This window comes from Cydia fagiglandana, chromosome 6, assembly GCF_963556715.1.
Source record: "Cydia fagiglandana chromosome 6, ilCydFagi1.1, whole genome shotgun sequence".
NCBI classification, from domain to species: Eukaryota; Metazoa; Arthropoda; class Insecta; order Lepidoptera; family Tortricidae; genus Cydia; species Cydia fagiglandana.
Genome location: NC_085937.1, coordinates 17,680,731 through 17,701,035, shown reverse-complemented (window position 1 = coordinate 17,701,035; position 20,305 = coordinate 17,680,731). Strand labels below are relative to the sequence as shown.

At 39.3% G+C, this 20,305-nt stretch overlaps 1 protein-coding gene across 5 annotated transcripts in view; it reads right to left on the bottom strand.

Annotated features, from left to right (window-relative positions):
* The window catches only part of LOC134665392 (E3 ubiquitin-protein ligase HECW2), a 130,642-nt gene that overhangs the window by 1,652 nt on the left and 108,685 nt on the right, over window positions 1–20,305 (bottom strand). For all 5 annotated transcript variants that reach the window (XM_063522323.1, XM_063522325.1, XM_063522326.1 and 2 more), the window contains 5 exons: window positions 12,173–12,364; window positions 10,910–11,176; window positions 5,450–5,615; window positions 3,766–3,978; window positions 2,946–3,112 (listed from right to left, as the gene is read on the bottom strand). In XM_063522323.1, coding sequence (XP_063378393.1) covers window positions 2,946–3,112; window positions 3,766–3,978; window positions 5,450–5,615; window positions 10,910–11,176; window positions 12,173–12,364 — 1,005 coding nt within the window. The remainder of the gene's footprint in view (window positions 1–2,945; window positions 3,113–3,765; window positions 3,979–5,449; window positions 5,616–10,909; window positions 11,177–12,172; window positions 12,365–20,305) is intronic.

The window sequence follows — 20,305 nt, the reverse complement described above, 5'->3', positions numbered from 1 at the left end:
AGACGTCCACTGCTGAACATTAATAGGCCTCCCCCTTTTTTGGGGGGTGAATGCCATAATCGCCACGTTTGGCAGGCGGGTTGGCGATCGCAGTCGAGTACACCGAATTTGAGGGACGCTGCTGCCCGTCCACCGGTGGTCTTGGACGTGGTTTAAGGACATACCCGGGTCCCTAAACACATACTGGTTACTACCCGGATTTAATAATAAAGGTCAAAATTCAGAATATTTTTTTCTCTTAATAATAATCGAAGTTCTGAATTTGCCTTTTCATAGTCCCATTAAAATATGTACATCCCTATATGGCAATAATAATGATAATAATCGTAACCTGGGGGCTGATTTTTGAATTTCGATCGTTCGATTTCGTCACTCGAAAGTCGGTGGAAAACGGCGAATTGCTAATTTTTGAAATACGAGCGATCGAAATTTGGAATCTAGTGGTATTAACCACTCGATTTCAATTCTATTAGTAGAATTTAAGTGCCTAGTATTGGAGATATTATTTAACGAAATACACGAAATCGAGTGGTCGAAATTCAAAAATCGGCCCCCAGTGTGTTCTTTATAGCATTTTCGATTAACTTTAGCGCCAGCAATCACCTAATCATTTAAATTGCAAATAACCTTTGGCAGTTTCTCGACTCGTTTATCAAGTTTCAACATGTAGGTCGCCCGGCGACTATATTGTATCGATACGGAATTGTGACCGCGATAAAAAATTACATAAGTTCGTTTGTAAAGGGAGTGATTGAATTAGATAATGTGCCTATATATAGGAAGCTACACATATTTTGATCAAGGTCGACGCTCAAGATCCGCGTTGCATTTAATCGAAAATGTGGGCGGGTGAGCGTTAAATCTAAATACATACATGTACTTGAATTTAGCATGCCCAACGGGGTTTCTAATTTTGATTATAGATGTCGCTAGTCGCTACCATATCATAGTTTATTTTTAGAGGGACAATGCGTTTTATTTTTGTAAAATTTCTAACAAGCTGGCTCAGAATCGTTCTAAATTGTCAAAATTTCTATAGGCTAAAGGCCGAGCCACACCGTGTGCACGTATTCGTCGACTTAATCATAGATGTGACCAGCCCATCGACACCCCATACTTTGATAAATTATGAAAGCCCTTGTTACCAACATTGAGGCATAGAAATAATCTTATCGAATTAAAATGACTGCTGTTGCATTTTGGTGGCACATACCATACTTGCTTTTAACATAGACGTATTATACTTACTTTTCTTTAGGTTGGTATGATTGGTAGTAAAACGTCAAACGTCATTTGAATTGTCGTGAACGTGAAAATACGTGGTTATTTTTTATTGTAATTGGTAAAATAACTTTAGCTGTTATTTAAATGGGGGCCAAATCTTTAAGGAAATGTGAAGTTTGTAGTGGGTGTGTAAGAAGACTAACTACTGACGCATTTTTGGCCAAATTTCCAACTTGATCCGAACAGGTCGGTAAACTGATGTTTGTATGCAATATTTTCATTTTTTACTTTGAGTCGTTAACAGTTACTAATTTAATTAGTTTTAGTCGTGTACAATCCATGATTAAAACGAAAATATTTTGTGAATAAAGTATTTTTAAGTAAAAAACTAAGTAACCTATGACACGAATAGTGTACGACCAATTTTATCGATAATCTCTTTATTTCAGATGTCGATTATGGGCAAAGCTGAGGAAAAGGAAATGAGGATTTGGCGTATTTATTTACCTATTCAAAAGCTGAATGGAAACAAGTTCATTTGTGGAAATCATTCTCCATCCAGTGCCTTCAATAAAAAGGGACCAGATTAAAAAAGAATGCGCGCGAATTCAGCATATTGTAATATGCCTACTTGAATAATAAACTATGTTATTTTTATCATGTAAAATAAAATTGTTTATATATATATATATATATATATATATATAATGTTCTTTTATTTTATTAATAGGTAGTACAGTAGGTAAATACAGCAGCACGTATCGCACATTTATCGATATCGATAAACAGTAGGTACTGAAAGTGTCGAGCCCTAGCGTTGTTTTTTTTGTGTTGGTAGTATTGTGTGGTTTTTCTTTTTTTAACAATTATGGCCTGGATGCGAGATCTTTAAGCCTGTATTTGGTGTGTTGGGATATGTACGTTCATAATTCGGTTCGAGGATTGTTCGAGAGTGCCGACTCTTAAAACGTAGTGATTATATGCTCTTTGGATGTGACTAGCACACCGGTTTGTAAATAATAAAGTATTGTTTTTTTCTTTTTTTACGAAGACGTTTCAAATTCCAGGGTGTTGCAACTCACGGGAGGGTTGTTGACGAACGCTAGGTAGCTGTAATGCAGCGGTCGGCAACCTTTTAGCAGCCAAAGGCCACATAGTAGTTAACGAAGTTGACGCGTGCCGCACTTTGTTAATATGTGCGACTTTCTCAATTGTCGTTCGACAATATTACATACAGAATAGCCAGAGGGGCTCGTTGTCGACCGCTGCTCATGCTGTAATGTCAGTGGGGAGATACTCCTGACTTCGGTCGAACTCGGCTCCGTTCGGCTCAGCATTGCTCCGAGCAATTATTAGGGTTGGCACCACTTGACTTCCTTTTGCGTGCACGACCACAGATAAGATAATCACTTAAATTTTGACAACCCTAAATAGCCGAAAGGGATAGTGCCACATATTAGAAAGGGATAGCATGATTCGACCCTGAACCGCTGTCAAACTTCGGCCCCCCCCACATCTAGCGTCTTTCGAGCGTCGGCGTCTGGTCAGCGCTATGGAAAATGACGTCGCTGCGCAGTTGTGTCGACGTTGCGTCGAGCGCGGCCATACAGTTGTAGACGCCGACGCTCGAAAGACGGTAGATGTGGGGGGGCCCTTCGGGTTTGTAGGAAGTGTCCTTTCTGTACGGTAGTAGTATTATTTGTTCTGTGGTTGTACAGTACCTGTCGATGGCCTGCCAGAACCAGACGATGACGGGGTGCGCGTCGTGGTAGCCGCCGCGGTACTCGGTGTGCGCGCGCCAGTCCGCCACGTCCAGCTCGGGCGCGCCGGCGATCACCAGCTCCAGCTCGCGCGCGTCGAACGCGCCCACCAGCCGCGGGTCCACCACCTCGACACGAAAAAACTATCGTTTGTACTCGATCACAAAAAGATCGTCTCAATTCATTGGTTTTTTCGGGGGATTAACTCGGGATCTTAGTTTATAAACTGAAATAAATGTCATATACTAGGAAAAAGTGACCGAGGCCTCCAGTGCCCCAGGCTGGAATCGAACCAGCTTCCTCTGCTATCGCGGCAGGTGTCTATAAATGTTTTCTGAAAATAATTTAATTTGTACTAATACTTCTCATAGTGATTCTTAGTTTGTTTCAAAGACTACTTTACACACAGTTGGTCCGATTATCATCAGGTCAAGCTCTGTTGGTAAAATCCCTCCTATCGGTCACTAGTATCGAAACTACCGAATTTACCAAGCAGGTTATGCGCCTTCATGATGGAAGATCTTACTGTGAGTTACAAGTAAGTACCTATTAAATACGGAAAATTACGACTAGGGTAAATTCATCTTCAAAGACTCGCTAATAAGTTCGTTAACGAATCGGAACAGTTACATGTACTGGGCCACCGGGCTTTATAGGAGCCCACAGGACGATATCAACCAGACAGTCAGTTAAACACAAAATTTGATAGCTCCGAACAACTGACAGGCTGATATTGTCCGGCGAACTGGTAATCAGTGGGCCCCTTTAACTCTTGACTCACCTCATGGAAGCCTCGCACTAGCCACTCAGTCTGCTCGGCTACGCCGCGCTCGACCCTCCAGCGCACCACCCGCTCCAGATATTCCTTCTTGTTTCTCTCCGTGACGGGCACATCGCGACCGCCTGGTTTCAACTCTCGCTCCAACACGCGGCCGTCGGCGAGACGTTCAGACACCGCGAATGTTAGCTCTAGGGATGACACGCAGCGGGCGGACTGGAAAAAGGTGGTCAAATATTAAATGGGTTTAATTTCATGGACTAGTTAAAGACAAAATCACTCCTTTTATACCAGAGTCTTAACTGTAACATCTTCAAATAACTGCTCTGCTCTTTATAAACCCGAATGAAATTGGATTGGACTACTTAACCGCCGTCACAGGAAGCAAACTATAATAAAAATTCCAACCTATAAATAATGAAAGAAGAAGAAATGCCGACTACTTTCCGGTGTCAATAAAAACCTCTCAAAGAAATACTTGTGGCGGCTTAAACTCTACTATTATAAGAAAACGTTTCTTATTCGCATGCAACTGGGCGAATATTCATTTAACTTATACCTATGTACGTGTATATAGGTACCTATGTAGCTATAACAATCGATTAATAATACATTTTTATCATACTTTCTTTTTCATTTTGTAATGTGGCAGAGACATATGACGAATAAAACAACAACATACTCTTGTTATACTTAGGTACTCGTGGTGACAAAATATCTACATGTAGCTATTATTGACGAATAAAGCAACACAGCTAGTCGACTTATCTTGAAGCGCCGAGTCGATGCCCTAATATCTCTAAAAGGCGAGTTGTTAATTATACCTACAGAGCCATATTAACCTAACCTAGGCATTTCACGCCAATGACGATCAATTTCTTGGAATTTTAACTTCAGCGGGTAACGTGATATGTGTCAACAATGTAGGTAAGCATAGGAAATGTAGAGTGAAATTATTGGCAAAGTGCCAAAAGCCTAAAAAAACAATCATAATAGGTATTAGGGACACTGACACTCGATCTATGAACTATTGGCCAAAAATAGAACAGAATTGGTGTTTTAAACGGACTTCATTTCTATGAGTTAATATTTAAAACAATAGAAAATACTTAATCGTAAATAGAATTTTGAAGATCAATCCAATGTCATTTCAGGTCAAAGATATCGTGATGAAATAATTTGAATGAGCGTAGTGGACGTAACATTTCATAATGTAATGAATACAACATTCATAAATGGCCATGAAATACGTGCCTTGGCAAGTACATTTTTATCACTATACTTCGATAAAGGTTAATCACCTAAGGTATCTACGATATTAAAGATTAAAAAATGCATATAAGTATATGCGTACGCTAAAATGAGTCAACAGTATCGAATGCCATAGTAAATTCAGTTGAATCGTTCGACAGACGAAATTGTAAATTTGCGACCGGCATGTTGCGATAACGTGAATAAAATTATCACCACGTGCTTTTCCGCACATGGCCGACGTCTGGTGGCGCCATCTATTTGCTAGCATGAATAACTAACTTTGACATTTCAGCGAACGTTTAAAAGTTTAGTACCGGCGATATAAACATAGATGGCGCTAGCAGTATCAATCGCAGCTTGCGATTGGATTTTTTTTATAGTCAAATTCACTGACGATGGGCATAAATAACCATAGATTATAAGTTTTATTTACCTGTAACCACCGCAGCGAGGCGGCGAACTGCGCGTCGAGCGCGTCGACGTCTTCGAGCGCGGGCGAGAGCCGCAAGAGGGCGCGGTACAGGGCGCGAGTGAACCACGCTTCCAGCAGGTAGCCGTGCACCAGCGCCAGGCCTAGCACGCGTCCGGAGAAACGGAACCTGGAAATATAAAGATTGTTAATAATGTGGCATTACTGAGAACAGCTAGCGCGAAAATCTAAACTCAAAGAAAGTTACATAGATTTATATTCTCTTGTTATCTTAGAGTGCCCGAGTGTCATGGACGCAAATAATCAAATTTCGAATTTGACGTTCACAGTCCTCCAGCACCTCTAGCATAACTTACCGCGACAGGCGCGAGAAGAGACAGCCGCGACAAACTCGCGATGTTTTTATTAAAAAGCAGGAAGTAGAAATTTCAGAACCAAAGTATTTTTTTTATTAAGTGTGGTTAATGGAACTAATGATTATTTAACGCATTTCTGATAAAACAGGGAACTGCCAAGTGTTTGATAAATTATAATGTGCACGTGCGATACGACGTTTGCACTATTTTCGATGCAACATTATTAACATTATTGCAACATCAACACTGGCAACATTTAGAAATTTGTTGCAAAATGTTATTCTTTTATAGTTGGTCAAGCAAATCTTGTTAGTAGAAAAAGGCTCGAAATTCAAATTTTCTATGGGACGATAATCCTTCCTTAAACGCCTACATTTTTTTAAATTTGCCGCCTTTTTCTACTGACGAGATTTGCTTGACCAATAATTCAACAGCATAGTGAAACCAGTAAAATAATGATATCTATTGTGTTCCTAAGGGTGGTGGGATACCACCTGTCCAATTTCTTTGTCCAATTCCATTGCGTCTCACTCTCTCATTAGGCAAAATGTGAGACGCAATACAACATGATCCCAAATATTTTTGTAAGGATTTATACCTCCAAAAGTGTACAATAAAACCTATAATTTCCTCAAATATCTCTCGTAACTCACGTTCGTAATTTGACACTTGGTAAAACAAATCGCGTAGGTAGTTACACAATACACCTATTGAGTCGCGCGACAAAAAACGTACCAACGTGAAATGCTCGGCTGCCTACCGTGAGTAACACTACACCTTGTTTGAGGTAACGTTGGAACGGGCCTTAGGGCTGGGGCGTAAAAAATAGCATGCTGCGTGGGCCCTTAATAAATTGTACAGTCGAGTTTACAAACATATTGCATACGTTCTAAATATAGTCCGTTTTTTTTAGCATTAGAAAGAACTTCGCAGAAGTAAGCTTGTGGTTCCAAATCCGGCACTTCTAGCAGTAATAATTTGAAGTAAATTATATGTATTGACCATGCTAAATTAGATAATTCAATAATTATTAACAAATAACGAGCCTGATAAAAACTGCACGCTTGCTTCTGTGGAGTTCTTTCTAATGCTAAAAAAAACGAACTTATAGTTATTTACGATACAAGTGCGGAAAGTAGGAAATTTGCACCGAGTGGTGATAAATTAAAACACGACTGAAGGGAATCAGATAATGTCTCTTCGGCTGTACCTAAAATTGTTGTTTTTGTATTTTTTTTTGTTGAAGGTTTTTTTAAATTTCGTTCTTTAGAAAACATTAAAAAGTTTTACTATAACCACTATACGCCTTGAATAACTTATCGAAACTAATGAAACGAGTTACAAAATTGAATCGAAGACCAATAACCTCCTACCTACTCGTATTTTTAAAATTAAACTATATGTCGCATACATATTTAGAGGTGTTCTATGTCCTTTGGGTGGTTTACCCTTGAATTGCCGACAGACATTTCATCGAATGTTATTTCGAAGACAACGTTTCAAGTATTTTCATTTCATCGACAAGTCATTGCGTCGAAGAATTGATACTAGTAAATTTAAATCTAGGACTTTTAATTGGCACTCGAGTTATTTCGTATATAGTTTATATCGTGGTATTTCTTTACGGGTTTTCTTATTTCATTTTGGATTGCATTTAATACAATTTATTACGCATAAAATTATTTCAAAATGTAATAAGTATTTGACTTTAATAGCCGTGCGTTTCTGTGTAGGGTCGCAGTTCTAACCTAACCTAAACCTACTTTGACAGACGTTCGTTTCTGTGTGGGGTCGCAGTTCTAACCTAACCTAAACCTACTTCGATAGCCATTCGTGTCTGTGTGGAGTCGCAGTTTTAACCTAACCTAAACCTACTTTGAAAGCCGTTCGTTTTTGTGTGGGGTCGCAGTTCTAACCTAACATAAACCTACTTTGAAAGCCGTTCGTTTTTGTGTGGGGTCGCAGTTCTAACCTAACATAAACCTACTTTGAAAGCCGTTCGTTTCTGTGTGGGCTCGCAGTTCTAACCTAACCTAAACCCACTTTGAAGCCGTTCGTTTCTGTGTGGGGTCGCAGTTCTAACCTAACCTAAACCCACTTTGAAGCCGTTCGTTTCTGTGTGGGGTCGCAGTTCTAACCTAACCTAAACCCACTTTGAAAGCTGTTCGTTTCTGTGTGGGGTCGCAGTTCTAACCTAACCTAAACCTACTTTTAAAGCCGTTCGTTTCTGTGTGGGGTCGTAGTTCTAACCTAACATAAACCTACTTTGAAAGCCGTTCGTTTCTGTGTGGGCTCAGTTCTAACCTAACCTAAACCCACTTTGAAGCCGTTCGTTTCTGTGTGAGGTCGCAGTTCTAACCTAACCTAAACCCACTTTGAAAGCCGTTCGTTTCTGTGTGGGGTCGCAGTTCTAACCTAACCTAAACCTACTTTTAAAGCCGTTCGTTTCTGTGTGGGGTTGCAGTTCTAACCTAACCTAAACCGACTTAGCCGTTCGTTTCTGTGTAGGGTCGCAGTTCTAACCTAACCGAAACCTAAAATTGTTACACCAGAAAGATGTATAAATGAGTAGTACGACATATAAAAATGTATTAAAGCAATACGTCGAACAAATGAATTGCGATGTTTAGTAGTTGTGCCAATTAAAATAATTTGAAACGAATCAGCGATCAAGTAATATTCGTTGAATAGTATTTCTACGCAGTAAGAAAAATTTAAATAAATAGTATATGAAACAAAATAACGCGAAACAATATTACTAGTACTAACGTTTCGATGAATCGTTGTCGATGAAATAATATTCGATGAAAAGTTTGTCGGCAAAACAAGGGTACACCCCTTTGGGTAGGACAAATGTAGGCACAAGGATAAAATAAGCATTAATGATTGTCCATATTAGTACATCCGCCGTTTGTTTGGCGCTATTGTCGCTATTCTTGTGTTATACTCGTATGGTAGCCAATATGAGAACAATGGCGGCTGCTGCATAACGGTTTGCGGGGTGCCATTCAAATTTAAAAGTAAACGAACAGACCAATTAACTGTAATTTAAATCAAAAGTCTAAAGATTACAAATATTACAATAGTAGTATCTGTGCGGAAAGAGAAGAGTCGTGGAATGTATGGGACCCAATACATTCCACATTCCACGATTCTTCTCTTTCCGTACAGACTCTACATTTGTTTATTAGTACTTACAACTATTTTTGCACAACTTTGGGAACTACATAATAAAATTATTTTAATCGAATATTTTGATTCGTGTTTTTTTTTAAGTAGGATTGTCACTCTACTGTATATAAATTATAGACCGAGAATTATAGGTCCATTAGGGCTCATTTAGACGATGCGAGAACTCGCATGCGAGTTTCATTACATTGCGGGTTTTGATCGGTCGGTTGAATTGGACGTAACCAACAGTCCGCAATGTAAGTAATTAAAATCGCATGCAAGTTCGTGCGCCGTCTAAATCAGCCCTTAGGGCAATTCATTTAAATTCGAACCTAAGTCGTAATATAAGTGCATATATCTAAAATAAAAAAATAAATAAACAAGTAATAGAGTAAGAAACTGGATTATTAAATTTATCGACTTTTTACACTAGAAAAAATATGCATTAACATTGTTTGTATTGTTAGATAATTGCCATCGGCATTGTCATACAATATGTATGAGAAGTAATTTGTATGATTGCGGATAATTGGTCAGATAACAAGTGGGTAAGTGTGTATTGATCCGTAATGGTGCTCGTTGGCAGTTCCGACAGAATCAATGATAGTATTTATTTTAAATCGCGCTAAATGGGTTTATTTTAAACTAATGACTACCTTCTACACTTAAGTACTTGGGGTCTACCTAAGGTGACAATCGTACTTCAGGAAACGCCAAACGAAAGGAAAAATGTATCGGAGATAATGCGAAAAATCATATAGGCAAAACAATGTTAGCGATGAATGTTGATGGATGGAGAGCGTATGGTAGACCCAAAAACGATGGATGGATTGTGTGAAAAAGGATATGAGAAAGAAAGGAGCGAGTGCTGAGGTGACGAAAGACAGAGGAAAATGGAATAGAAAAACATGTTGTGCCGACCCCACATAACGTGGGATAAGGGCAGGGAGAAGAAGGAGAGATGTTGCGAAAAATCATGTGACTACTTATATCCAAAAATTATTTAAGTTTCGATTAGCATTATGTATCAACGATTGTCATCTTGGGAAGCCCCCTGGGAATCTTACTGTACGGTCAGCCAAGAAAGCGGTCTACCACTTTCTTGGCTGACCGTACCTGAAGTAAAATAAATACCTACACTTAAACATCAAGCTATATAAGTTTTCTTTGGATGGTATTTAAATGTACTATTTAGTTATAGGACTTTTAATGAATAACTTTTCAAAATTTTGATCAGTTACTAACTCAGACTGTTTTAGTTTAATTCAGTGCAAGTCAGAGTTGCTTTACACGTACATTGTCTTGTCTTGCTGGTAAATTGATTGAATAGATACTAATCTTGAAGGAACTAGAATACTAATAGGCATTTGTTGATTTATATGGTACTTACTAAGGGTTAGTTAGACCAGTAATATAACGAAGTGTAAGCTTTAACCAACTAACTTCGACATTCCTGTTGAATTATTACTGATTGGCACAGAATAATTGAGTTAAGTACTTTTATATATATGCTACTTTTCATTTATACCTTAGATAGTATACCTTTTCATGACTTTTTAGAACATAAACGACCAATGACAGATAAACAAGCGAGAAACAGAGAACCCCAGGCTTCCATTTTATAAACCTCTTCAGCTTTAAGAGACACAGAAAGCATAAAAGCATTAAGTAAGATTAAAAAAATACACTTCCAATGGGTCTGGGTTAGTGTTGTTCATAACTGTTCCAATTTTCAAATCGATAGTGTATAATGTTCTCGAGATATTTAGCAATGTGACAGACGGACAGACGGACGGACGGATAGAATCGCACCATAGGGGTAACATTCCATTTCTGACCGCCGTTGCACTACTAGTACGAACGCGTCGGTGTTATTGTTTGTACCTTTTGTATCTTTTTGGTACGGAACCCTAAAAACAGAATAAGCTCCACTTACCACTCATGATGGTTGTCGACAAACGCCGACATAGGCGACACGTGGACCGTGTACGTGTCATTGGCGGAATACTCGAACAGCCCATAATACGGGTTGAACAGCTCCCGCGACAGCAGGAAGAAGAACTCCCGACTGGGCCCGCCGTAGTCCAGGCCTTCCTCGCCGTCCCAGAGGACGCAGAGCTTGCCCTTCTGCAGTTCCTTCTTGCCGCAAGACATGATGCGGCGGAACGCGTCTTCTAGGAGATGCTCTCGGCGGATGTGGAGCCTGGAATTTGAGGGGGATTCATTAAAAGATGGCTTTAAGTACCTACATTTGTTTATCATCTACCCGCCCACATATACAGGGTGGCCAAATAAGAGGTATACACTTTATTTTTGAAATTTTATTCTATAAAATATAAAAAATATTAAGTATTCCTTGTTAAATATAATATGTAGGGTCAGCAATTACACATGGAAAATAATGTCAGACAAATGTCCACCTCTAGCAGCATGGCAGATGCGAAACCTTTTCATCGCTTTTTTCATCACTTTTTCACACATTTCTGGCGTTATCTCAGCGACAGTGTTTCGAATATTTTGTTTTAATTGCTGAAGGTTCGTTGGCCTATTAGCATAGACACGTCCCTTTAGATAGCCCCACAGAAAAAAGTCAGGAGCTGTTAAATCAGGCGATCTTAGGGGCCAGTCAATGTCACCGTTTCTCGAAATTAATCGACCGGGAAACGTTATTTTTAATGTTTCTATTGCGTTTTAATGATTAAAACACGTTGTTCCGTCGTAAAACGCTCCATAATAAATTTTCCGTATCTACACAAACTAATTTTCATGCAATAACTGTCATATTTACCGCCAAAATAAAATGCCGGCAAAAAAGTTGTATACCTCTAAGTTGGCCACCCTGTACAACTTGTCAAGACAAATGAAACCGTCGCCCATAGACACCCGCACCACCAGAGGGGTTTTCACTAAATACCGCCCTCTGAAAGGTAGTATTTCTAGTATTTCTACCGGCATGAAACCAATCAGAACAGTTACTTTCTCGCTGAAACAGAATGCCTGCCAGGGGTATACAGGGTAAACTATTATGTAGCTGTAACTCACTTGAGTTTCCCCTTCCCGTCGCCCTTGCTCTCTACTACTCTCTCGCTTCCTATAAAACTGCATCTTGGCCTCAAATCCTGTCGCTGCGGTGTGAGCCTCGCGCGCTTGCCGGCACATAATGAACAGGTTTAGGATGAAACTATCATGTAGAACTTACTTGAGTTTCCCCGGCCCCTGTCCGTAGCCCTTGCTCTCCAGTTTCCTATAGAAGGCCCGCAGCTTGGCCTCGAAGTCCCGCCGCTGCGGCGCGGGCGCGCGGGTGCTGCGCGCGGCCGCCGGCGACGCGGCCGGCGACGGCGCCGCGCGGCCCTCCGCCGGCACGTAGCTCATGATCTCCTGCTCGAACAGGCTGCAAGAGAAAGGGATAGGTTATTCCAATCTGGATATTTCTGTAAGCAATTAAACGCTAATAATATTCTTATTTCAGTCAATCCTAGGACACACAAATTATGCGTGTCGTGATCATATTTAGACTCTAAAATGTAATTATGAAGTTTACTGGTAGTTTCAAAGATAACGCCGTTATTGTTCCGAAAACATTTTCTATTCTGTCAGTTTTGTACCCGCGACTGAAGTAGACTTCATCAGGTAAAATGCAATCTGACATTAAATATAGCTTAAAATATAAGTATAACTAACATAACAGCTCCTACTTACAATACTAAGAAAGAATATCTGTAATGTTTTATAAGTCGAATTCGAAGTCGTGTTAATTAATATCCCTTAAGAGAGAGTGACAATGGTTAAGGCACCTCCTAGATATACCTAACATCTACGTTAGGTAAGAGCCAAAATACTTGAAGTTCCTGATTTATAGGAATCGATAATTGGCTATTTAGCGAATGGTCAATAAATATAGATCGCAGAGATATCTGGTGTTGGTGCGATTTCCTCTGCGCCGTGACGCAAGCACTTTCGATAATACCCCGAGCAGGCAATAGAAATCGAGATACTTGTACAGTTGTAAGGATATTGTGGTCCTGTATTCGTTGTTGCACATAGATAGGATACTACTCGTATTTATTAGAAGTGCGTGGGATATTTTAAAGAAGATTTTTGCCTAAAGCACAATTTTATTTTGGTGGATCATATCTCACTTAGATATGATCCATTTTAGTTATGTGTAGTGTAGAAGTAGAGCATATAATACCTAGATACCTATTCGTAATGTATAAAATAAAATGGAATGAGGAGCAACTACCGTATACATTCGACAAATCTTAATTAATTTCCCTACACTTAACCTACATAGCGACTATAAAATCCACTGACGTATGAACCAGATGAACCTACCACCTTATTACCTACTTCGTCAAATTATGAAACATAAAATAAAAATTTAAGTACAATGCCAACCTTAAGTCAATAGAGTTAGGTCTATATTTAACTACTTATACATGTGCAAGTAGGTACCTACGCAATAAATTTCATCTTCGTTTGGATCATACCATCAAAGTTACAACTGACATAAACCTTACTGTAACAAGATAAGGTTTGCTATTGGTCACTTAAGTTGACGTAATTAAAACAAAACAAGCACCACGTGTGAAAGTCGGCGAACTCGAGTAACAGAGCGTGAACTATTAAATTATAATAGAGAAGGAACCGGCTAATTGCTGGCCTCATCAATCCTGCAAGCGTGGGAGGATCGCGGCGCGACAATACTTGGATTGTAGGCTGATGCAGGAAAGTGAACATTACTTACACCCCTTGGTAAGTAACTTTACTTTTACCTATTATTCATAAACGTTTACTAAAGTTGACTAGCCGATAATAATCGTTTGTCCCTTTCCATCATACCAATACGTCGAAAAGGGACAAACGATTATTATCGGCTTGTTAACTTAAGTAAACGTTTATGAATAAGGGGGTAAGTAAGTAACACTTTATTGTACGGCAGAAAGGAATACAGGAACATCAGATAGAACATAAATATAGTACAAGAGTGACCAATCATCAATCAATCAACCAACCAACCAAGAAGAAATTAATATGTAGTTCGGCATGGTTCGGCTAACATACTGTAAGTACATGAGGTTTGCTAACTTTGACTGTTTTGAAGTTTCCATATAGGACAAGATGAGACAAATAAAATAACCATAACACACTTATCATACCATAACGTTGTATGGTCGTGGTACCGTTACTAAGCACTAAAAACTAGCGCGACGCGAACCATATGTTTTTGCAAATAGGTACATATCTACATAGATGCATGATTGGGATACCAAAGTGACATGAATAGCTCTATCATTAACGTAGTAGCTTCAGCTATGACAAGGCCCAGCACCATGCGAAAACGACTTCCCATTAAACCCACTTCGACTCCACGGCTTATTTTCCAGTGTTAAGGCTCCGTATCTGTTACAAAATCCACGTTATGCAACCCAAGGCTCCGCTTTCCCGTTTCCCGTGAAACGGCTAAAATGCCCACGAGGTGCAATGAACCGTGATAGATTATATCCAAAAAGAGGAGCGCAAGGCCGGCCCACATTAGACAGAGACAAAAAGCTCTGGGCTAGTAATACGAGTATAGTAATCGATTTAGGCGAGCGAGATTTAGGTGCTCCGGGTGCTCCGCCCCCCGCTCGTGGTGGAGATTAGGTAATTAGTATAATTTCATTTGGGCCCGATGGCTGCGTTCCTTGGACCGTCTACGCTTAATCGCTGATAAATCTCGATTGAATATAACGATGTTTTCTACACGAATCTAAACTTTTCTATGTCGGAGCTTTGAACGACTTGCTAACCGGACTATGTTCGGCCCACGCAACATCCAACACAGATTAAATAAAAACAAATTGTTGCTATATTTCTGAATACACCCTAAGCATCACACGTCGTTGCTTCTCAGAGATAAATCGTTATCCAAGGAAAGTGCTTTTTAGTTACTTCAGAGAACAATCTGAAATAAAATAAGTTGCACCAATACCTTTTTGAGCCCGATATTTTGCGGTGAAGTCCAAAAATACTTTAATGCACTCAGAGATGAGAGAGAACTGAGTTTTGGACGGAGAAAAATGGCAGGCGGTCTTTGGTGTTCAGCTAATTCGGGTCGTTGCGCTACAGAAGTGAGTAGGTAAGTAGTACCCTCTTGGTAGTTTGAAAATAATCGTTACCATTAAACAAATTATGTAACCTCAAAATCGTAGTCTAAACATCGGAGTTCACTCCCGCAGAACGCCACGCCATTCGGCACGCTGCGCCACCCAAATGCAACCCGTACCTTGTAAGGATGTCTTTCGAACGCCGGAATTACTACCGTGCAATTATTGTGAGGCCAATTGCAACATTTGCAACCATAATTCGATGGTATAAATGTCTTATGAAGATAGAAAAGTGACCATGAATTAAGGTACCGATGCCAAAGGCAGCGATCGAGGCTGCGTTCCAGTCTTTTCGTACTATATGTCAATACCTCTTTGCCACCTGGCCACACACGTCATCGACCTAATTTTCTTGAATACCTACATGCAATCATGAAAGGCTTATCCATCCGTCATTATTTCATAGTAAATAAGACTAAGGACTTAGTATGCTAGATCATTCTTTAGCTACATGCTCAATGCCAATGACAGTAATTGCTTGCATTGTTTGATCGATAGGTTCGCAGTTATTTGTACCACAAAGGCTAATGATTGAGGAAATATTTCGGTCCGCACGCACAAGGCCGAGTCCCGACGCGGTGGGAATGACCTAAAATTACACTGGTAAGTATCGAAGGAGATTGTGCTTTTCACGAGCTGGTGCTTTTTAGGAAATCTATTAAATTCTACTACCCACTTGAGGTAACTTTTTGAGTAGAATACTGTATGTATTTTCTTCAAATCTATGGTTCCCCCTTGACTCCTCAAGAATTCACCTAGCGTTATCTTAGGTTAATAACGAAAACGCTTACGGCGCTTTAGGCTAAAAAACTGATTTATGCCTATAATGGCGTTCACCGTCATTATACAAGCATCCGGCATATCCTACGCATATATCATCGAGCCCCCGAAAGTTAATGAGTGGACGGCGCGTGCTTGGCCCGGGGGTAACAGAGGCGTTCTTCCATTTGCCTACCGAGCTGGCTTGCTTGATCGCTTGGATAAACCAGCGTAAAAACGCTCTTTAGTAGTGATGGATCTCGAGGTCTCCTTACATTAGTTCGCCCTTCGCTGGTCTGGTTCTAAAGAAGTCTATAAGAATACATGACCAGACTGGCTCGGTCACGCACCTCGACAGGTGCGCGAGGTGGGGCTATAGGCTCCAGGCACCAGCGATTCTCTCCATGATAACGGCTGATGTCTTGATAACGATTTAGGCCTAGTGGTACAGCACCAGTGCCTTCGGCAGTTTTCGATTACAGATGGCATTCTTTCTGTTACGAAGAGAGATCACAGATCACCGTTACAGAGTAAATATGAAGGTGGAATGAGGTGCGGGAAGTGAGCAGAGAAGAATGTAAAGATTTAGCCGTAGTTAATTTGTTTTATTCGTTGGATTTATGCCACGGATACGCTGACAAATTGAGTTCGATAGTTCTGTTTTATTTGTAATGTATTTTAAATAAGGAAGGAATAACATTTATAGATTTTGCATTGCCATTTTGTTTATATAAGGACAGGAAACTCTGTGAAAACAATATAAATACATCAACTTGGAAACTAAAATGTAAACCTTCGAAATGCACGATAACACACCCATTAGACGTTAATAGAGGAAACGCCAAATGAAGCCGAGCCAACAAAAACAGAGAGGTCCGATAGGAATGCAAATATAGATTAGATTACATCTAGGGTTACCAGATACCTACCTTGATTCCTGAAAATACGAGAATCTTGAACAGAATTCCTGGTACACAATCCGCAAGTTGGTCTTCTCGGTAAATTATCTTTGTGTTCTAGCAAAAACGTTAAATAGTATTCATGCAGTGTGTAAAAATCTTCCCTTATTTGAGAGCGGTAAAAATACCGAACCACGATATAAATTATGACATTTTCTTATCATATTCAACGACCCTCTAACAAATGAGCAAACCACCGAAATTTCTCACATCTCAGGAAAAATTGGCGTCTGGTAACCCTGATAGAATCTGGATATCGGGGCGAATAGACATCCTGCCTTTGCCTCGTGGTATCGAGACGGCTCGGTCCCGTTTCCTATCGTAATCGTTACGTTAAGGTGACACTAATGATTGCAACGACCTCTTAAAATGTCTCGAGAATCTTCTGATCGACGTTCATCTGTTATCCGCGCGGAGAAACCAATTCTTCCATCGTCTAGTTTGGAATTCGGAATATTAACGTAGCGCGAGGTAAAGTTTGCTAGAACTTTAGAATTGAAAATGTTTGGAAGTAGGAAGGAGTTATGCGAGGAAGGTCCGATATCAAATTCCACAGACAGAAATTACCTACAGTTTGACTCAATCAACGAAATCATTGAATAAATCGAAGAAGATAACCGGCTACATGAAATGAATATCATCAATAAGTTGTTATTGGCATCTTAATGTGTAATCAAAAATTCCGGTGCCATAGCTCCGGCCACCTGTGATTAGAGCTCCCTAGCGTACTCGTAATGACTGCCTGCGCGGGCGCCGAAGAGCCTCGGGCAACATGCAGCCTGTATCTTCACAAAACCTTTTATAACCGGTAGTTTACTTCATGTCTAGTATAATTGTAGCTAGATGCTCGTAAGACTACAAGTAAACGGAGGTCAGACGTGAATTGGTTCTCGTGGAAAACTTTTCTGAATAACCGACACTGGCGCATCGCAGGTAGACGCAGACGCCTCGAAAGGGATAGATTAACGACAGATCTACACTCGACGCCATTTTTTACCAAACTTCATTACAACCCGCTTTGTCTGGATTCTTTATTGTCATTGACATTTGATTAGGTAGGAGTGACTCCAAACATTTCCAACTGCAACCATTGTACCGTAACGCTCGGAAAGTATCATATTACTTCCGAGAATAATTCTAATATTGACACGTACTCGGATTCGGCTGTTCCAACACAATAGGCAGGCGATTTAAGTTTTAAATAAAGTCTCCAATTTGGTGTTTACAATAGGGCGACCTTTTTAGCGTCGATACGTGCTTAATATTCTACAATATTACTTCCTAGGACGAACATTAGCTTAAAAAACAAAAGGTTATAGCAGTTAGTTTGTGCATTGACAATAACATTAATATAAGGCCAACATTAAGGCCTTAATTTCGTTGGTGAGGTATTGCTATTCAGACTTGATTCGGTATTAGTCATTCTTAGAACGCTAATTGCAACTTCAAGCTTTGTTAACGATTTGTTGTGCATGATTTATTAGACTAACTGTAAAATAGCTACTATGAATGATCGTTAGCCCAATGAGTATTAAATACTGTAATAGTAGGTTAAGTTTGTTTACATTTAGGTTTATATTCGTTGGTACGATAATAGTGAAGCATTGATCATTATTTGTTAGCCTGTAATGAACAATTGATCATTGTCAATCAAAGGTCAGTTTTCTACAACACATAAAATAAACGACATATTTACTTTTACTTCGAATAAAATTTATATTGAATAAATGTTCTTGTTTTCAGTGCTCTTGAACGTAGAGGAATTTAGTTATGATTTATTGCTAGAATATCATGTTTTTCTTTACCTGACCTATAAGTGCGATATTCCTATGTATTTCTGATTATTCGCTGTTTTTTGTATGGCTATTAGTAATTGATGAACCATGTATCCACGCCCACAAATTACAGTTTCCCAGAATTTTACAAATTGATTTAGTTTTTATAATCCAAGACCGGAATTAGGGGGCATTAAATGATGGGCCTGGTGAGGATAATCACAAGGATTCGCTATAAATAAGATGTTACATATTTTATAAATTTATAACATAATATCATATACGACATATGAAGGTTACCTCCAAAATGTTATCAATAAAATATGTATAAACTAATAATAATAAACATCATATTTTGGTAGAGGTGTAGAAATACTGCATTTAACATAATGGTAGGCCATGCGAAATTAAGTCTTACATCAATGGCACAAGATTTAAAATTTATAAATTATATTGATTTGTTTACTTAACAAATTAGTCCACATTTAATAAAGTAGACCAAGAGATGCCCTACAATACAAAGATAACGATATTGAGAATCAGATATGATCGACCGATAAGTACCAAGGAAAAGTGCTGGACATTACACTACTTTTTCACGGTTTGATACGCCGACTCATTCAACTATGCACGATCCGCATTCAACAAATGACTGTAATAAACATTTGTACACATTTACTAGGTAGGTAGCTGCCACAATATCTAAAGTGTGAACACGAAAATATCTGGTCATGTATGATGTCCCTTTAAATATTTTTTTTTAATAATTTGTGGTGACGCTGACATACTTAGTGCACTGACTCGCTGCCGTTATGCTGAATCACCAGAGTCATGCGAGCTCCCTGTGCTATTTTGCCTCAACTTCGCTTCCCCTTCGTAGTCTCTTCTTCCTAGTCCTTGCTGCAGGATCTGCTGGCTGGAGCTACCCCAAGTTATTAGCACCTTTTTTCAAAATAATTTGCGGATATCAAACTACATAAAAAAGCATAATTCAACGTTTAGTTTTTAATAAATAATAATAAATATTATAGGACAATATTACACAGATCGACCTAGTCCCAAAGTAAGCTCAATAAGGCTTGTGTTGTGGATACTAGACGACGATATATGTATATGATATATCCATAACTCAGGAACAAATATTTGTGATGAACACACAAATAAATGCCCTTACCAGGATTCGAACCCGGGACCTCCTGCTTCATAGGCAGGGTCACTACCGACTAGGCTAGGAGGCCGTTCGTTTAGTTGCCTATGACTTTCAGCATACTTATATTTTTGTAACGAACCAGTGCTAATATACCGAACGTTTCTGGACAGGTAAACAATACGTACAAGGTTTTAGTAAATTAGCATATGTACAATAACTGTAGCATTCAGTACATTAGGTTTTACGGTGGATATTACGATACGAAGGACTTCCGGACGGCGCGCGCGCAATATTTGCACAACAGTATTGCGCGCTCTATTAATAAATATAAAGGCCATGTTGTTACTTTTTGTACATGTAAAAACTGTAAAGTGTTAATTTTATATAGTTTTACACTTCAGTATAACTTGCCGCCGCAACAATTTGAATGAACAAAAACAGCTTACGATGTACTTACATATTATATAACTAACGGATACATGTCAGATTGTTACTAACTATTAGTAGACTAGGCTAAAAGTATACTCTTGTATTGTAATA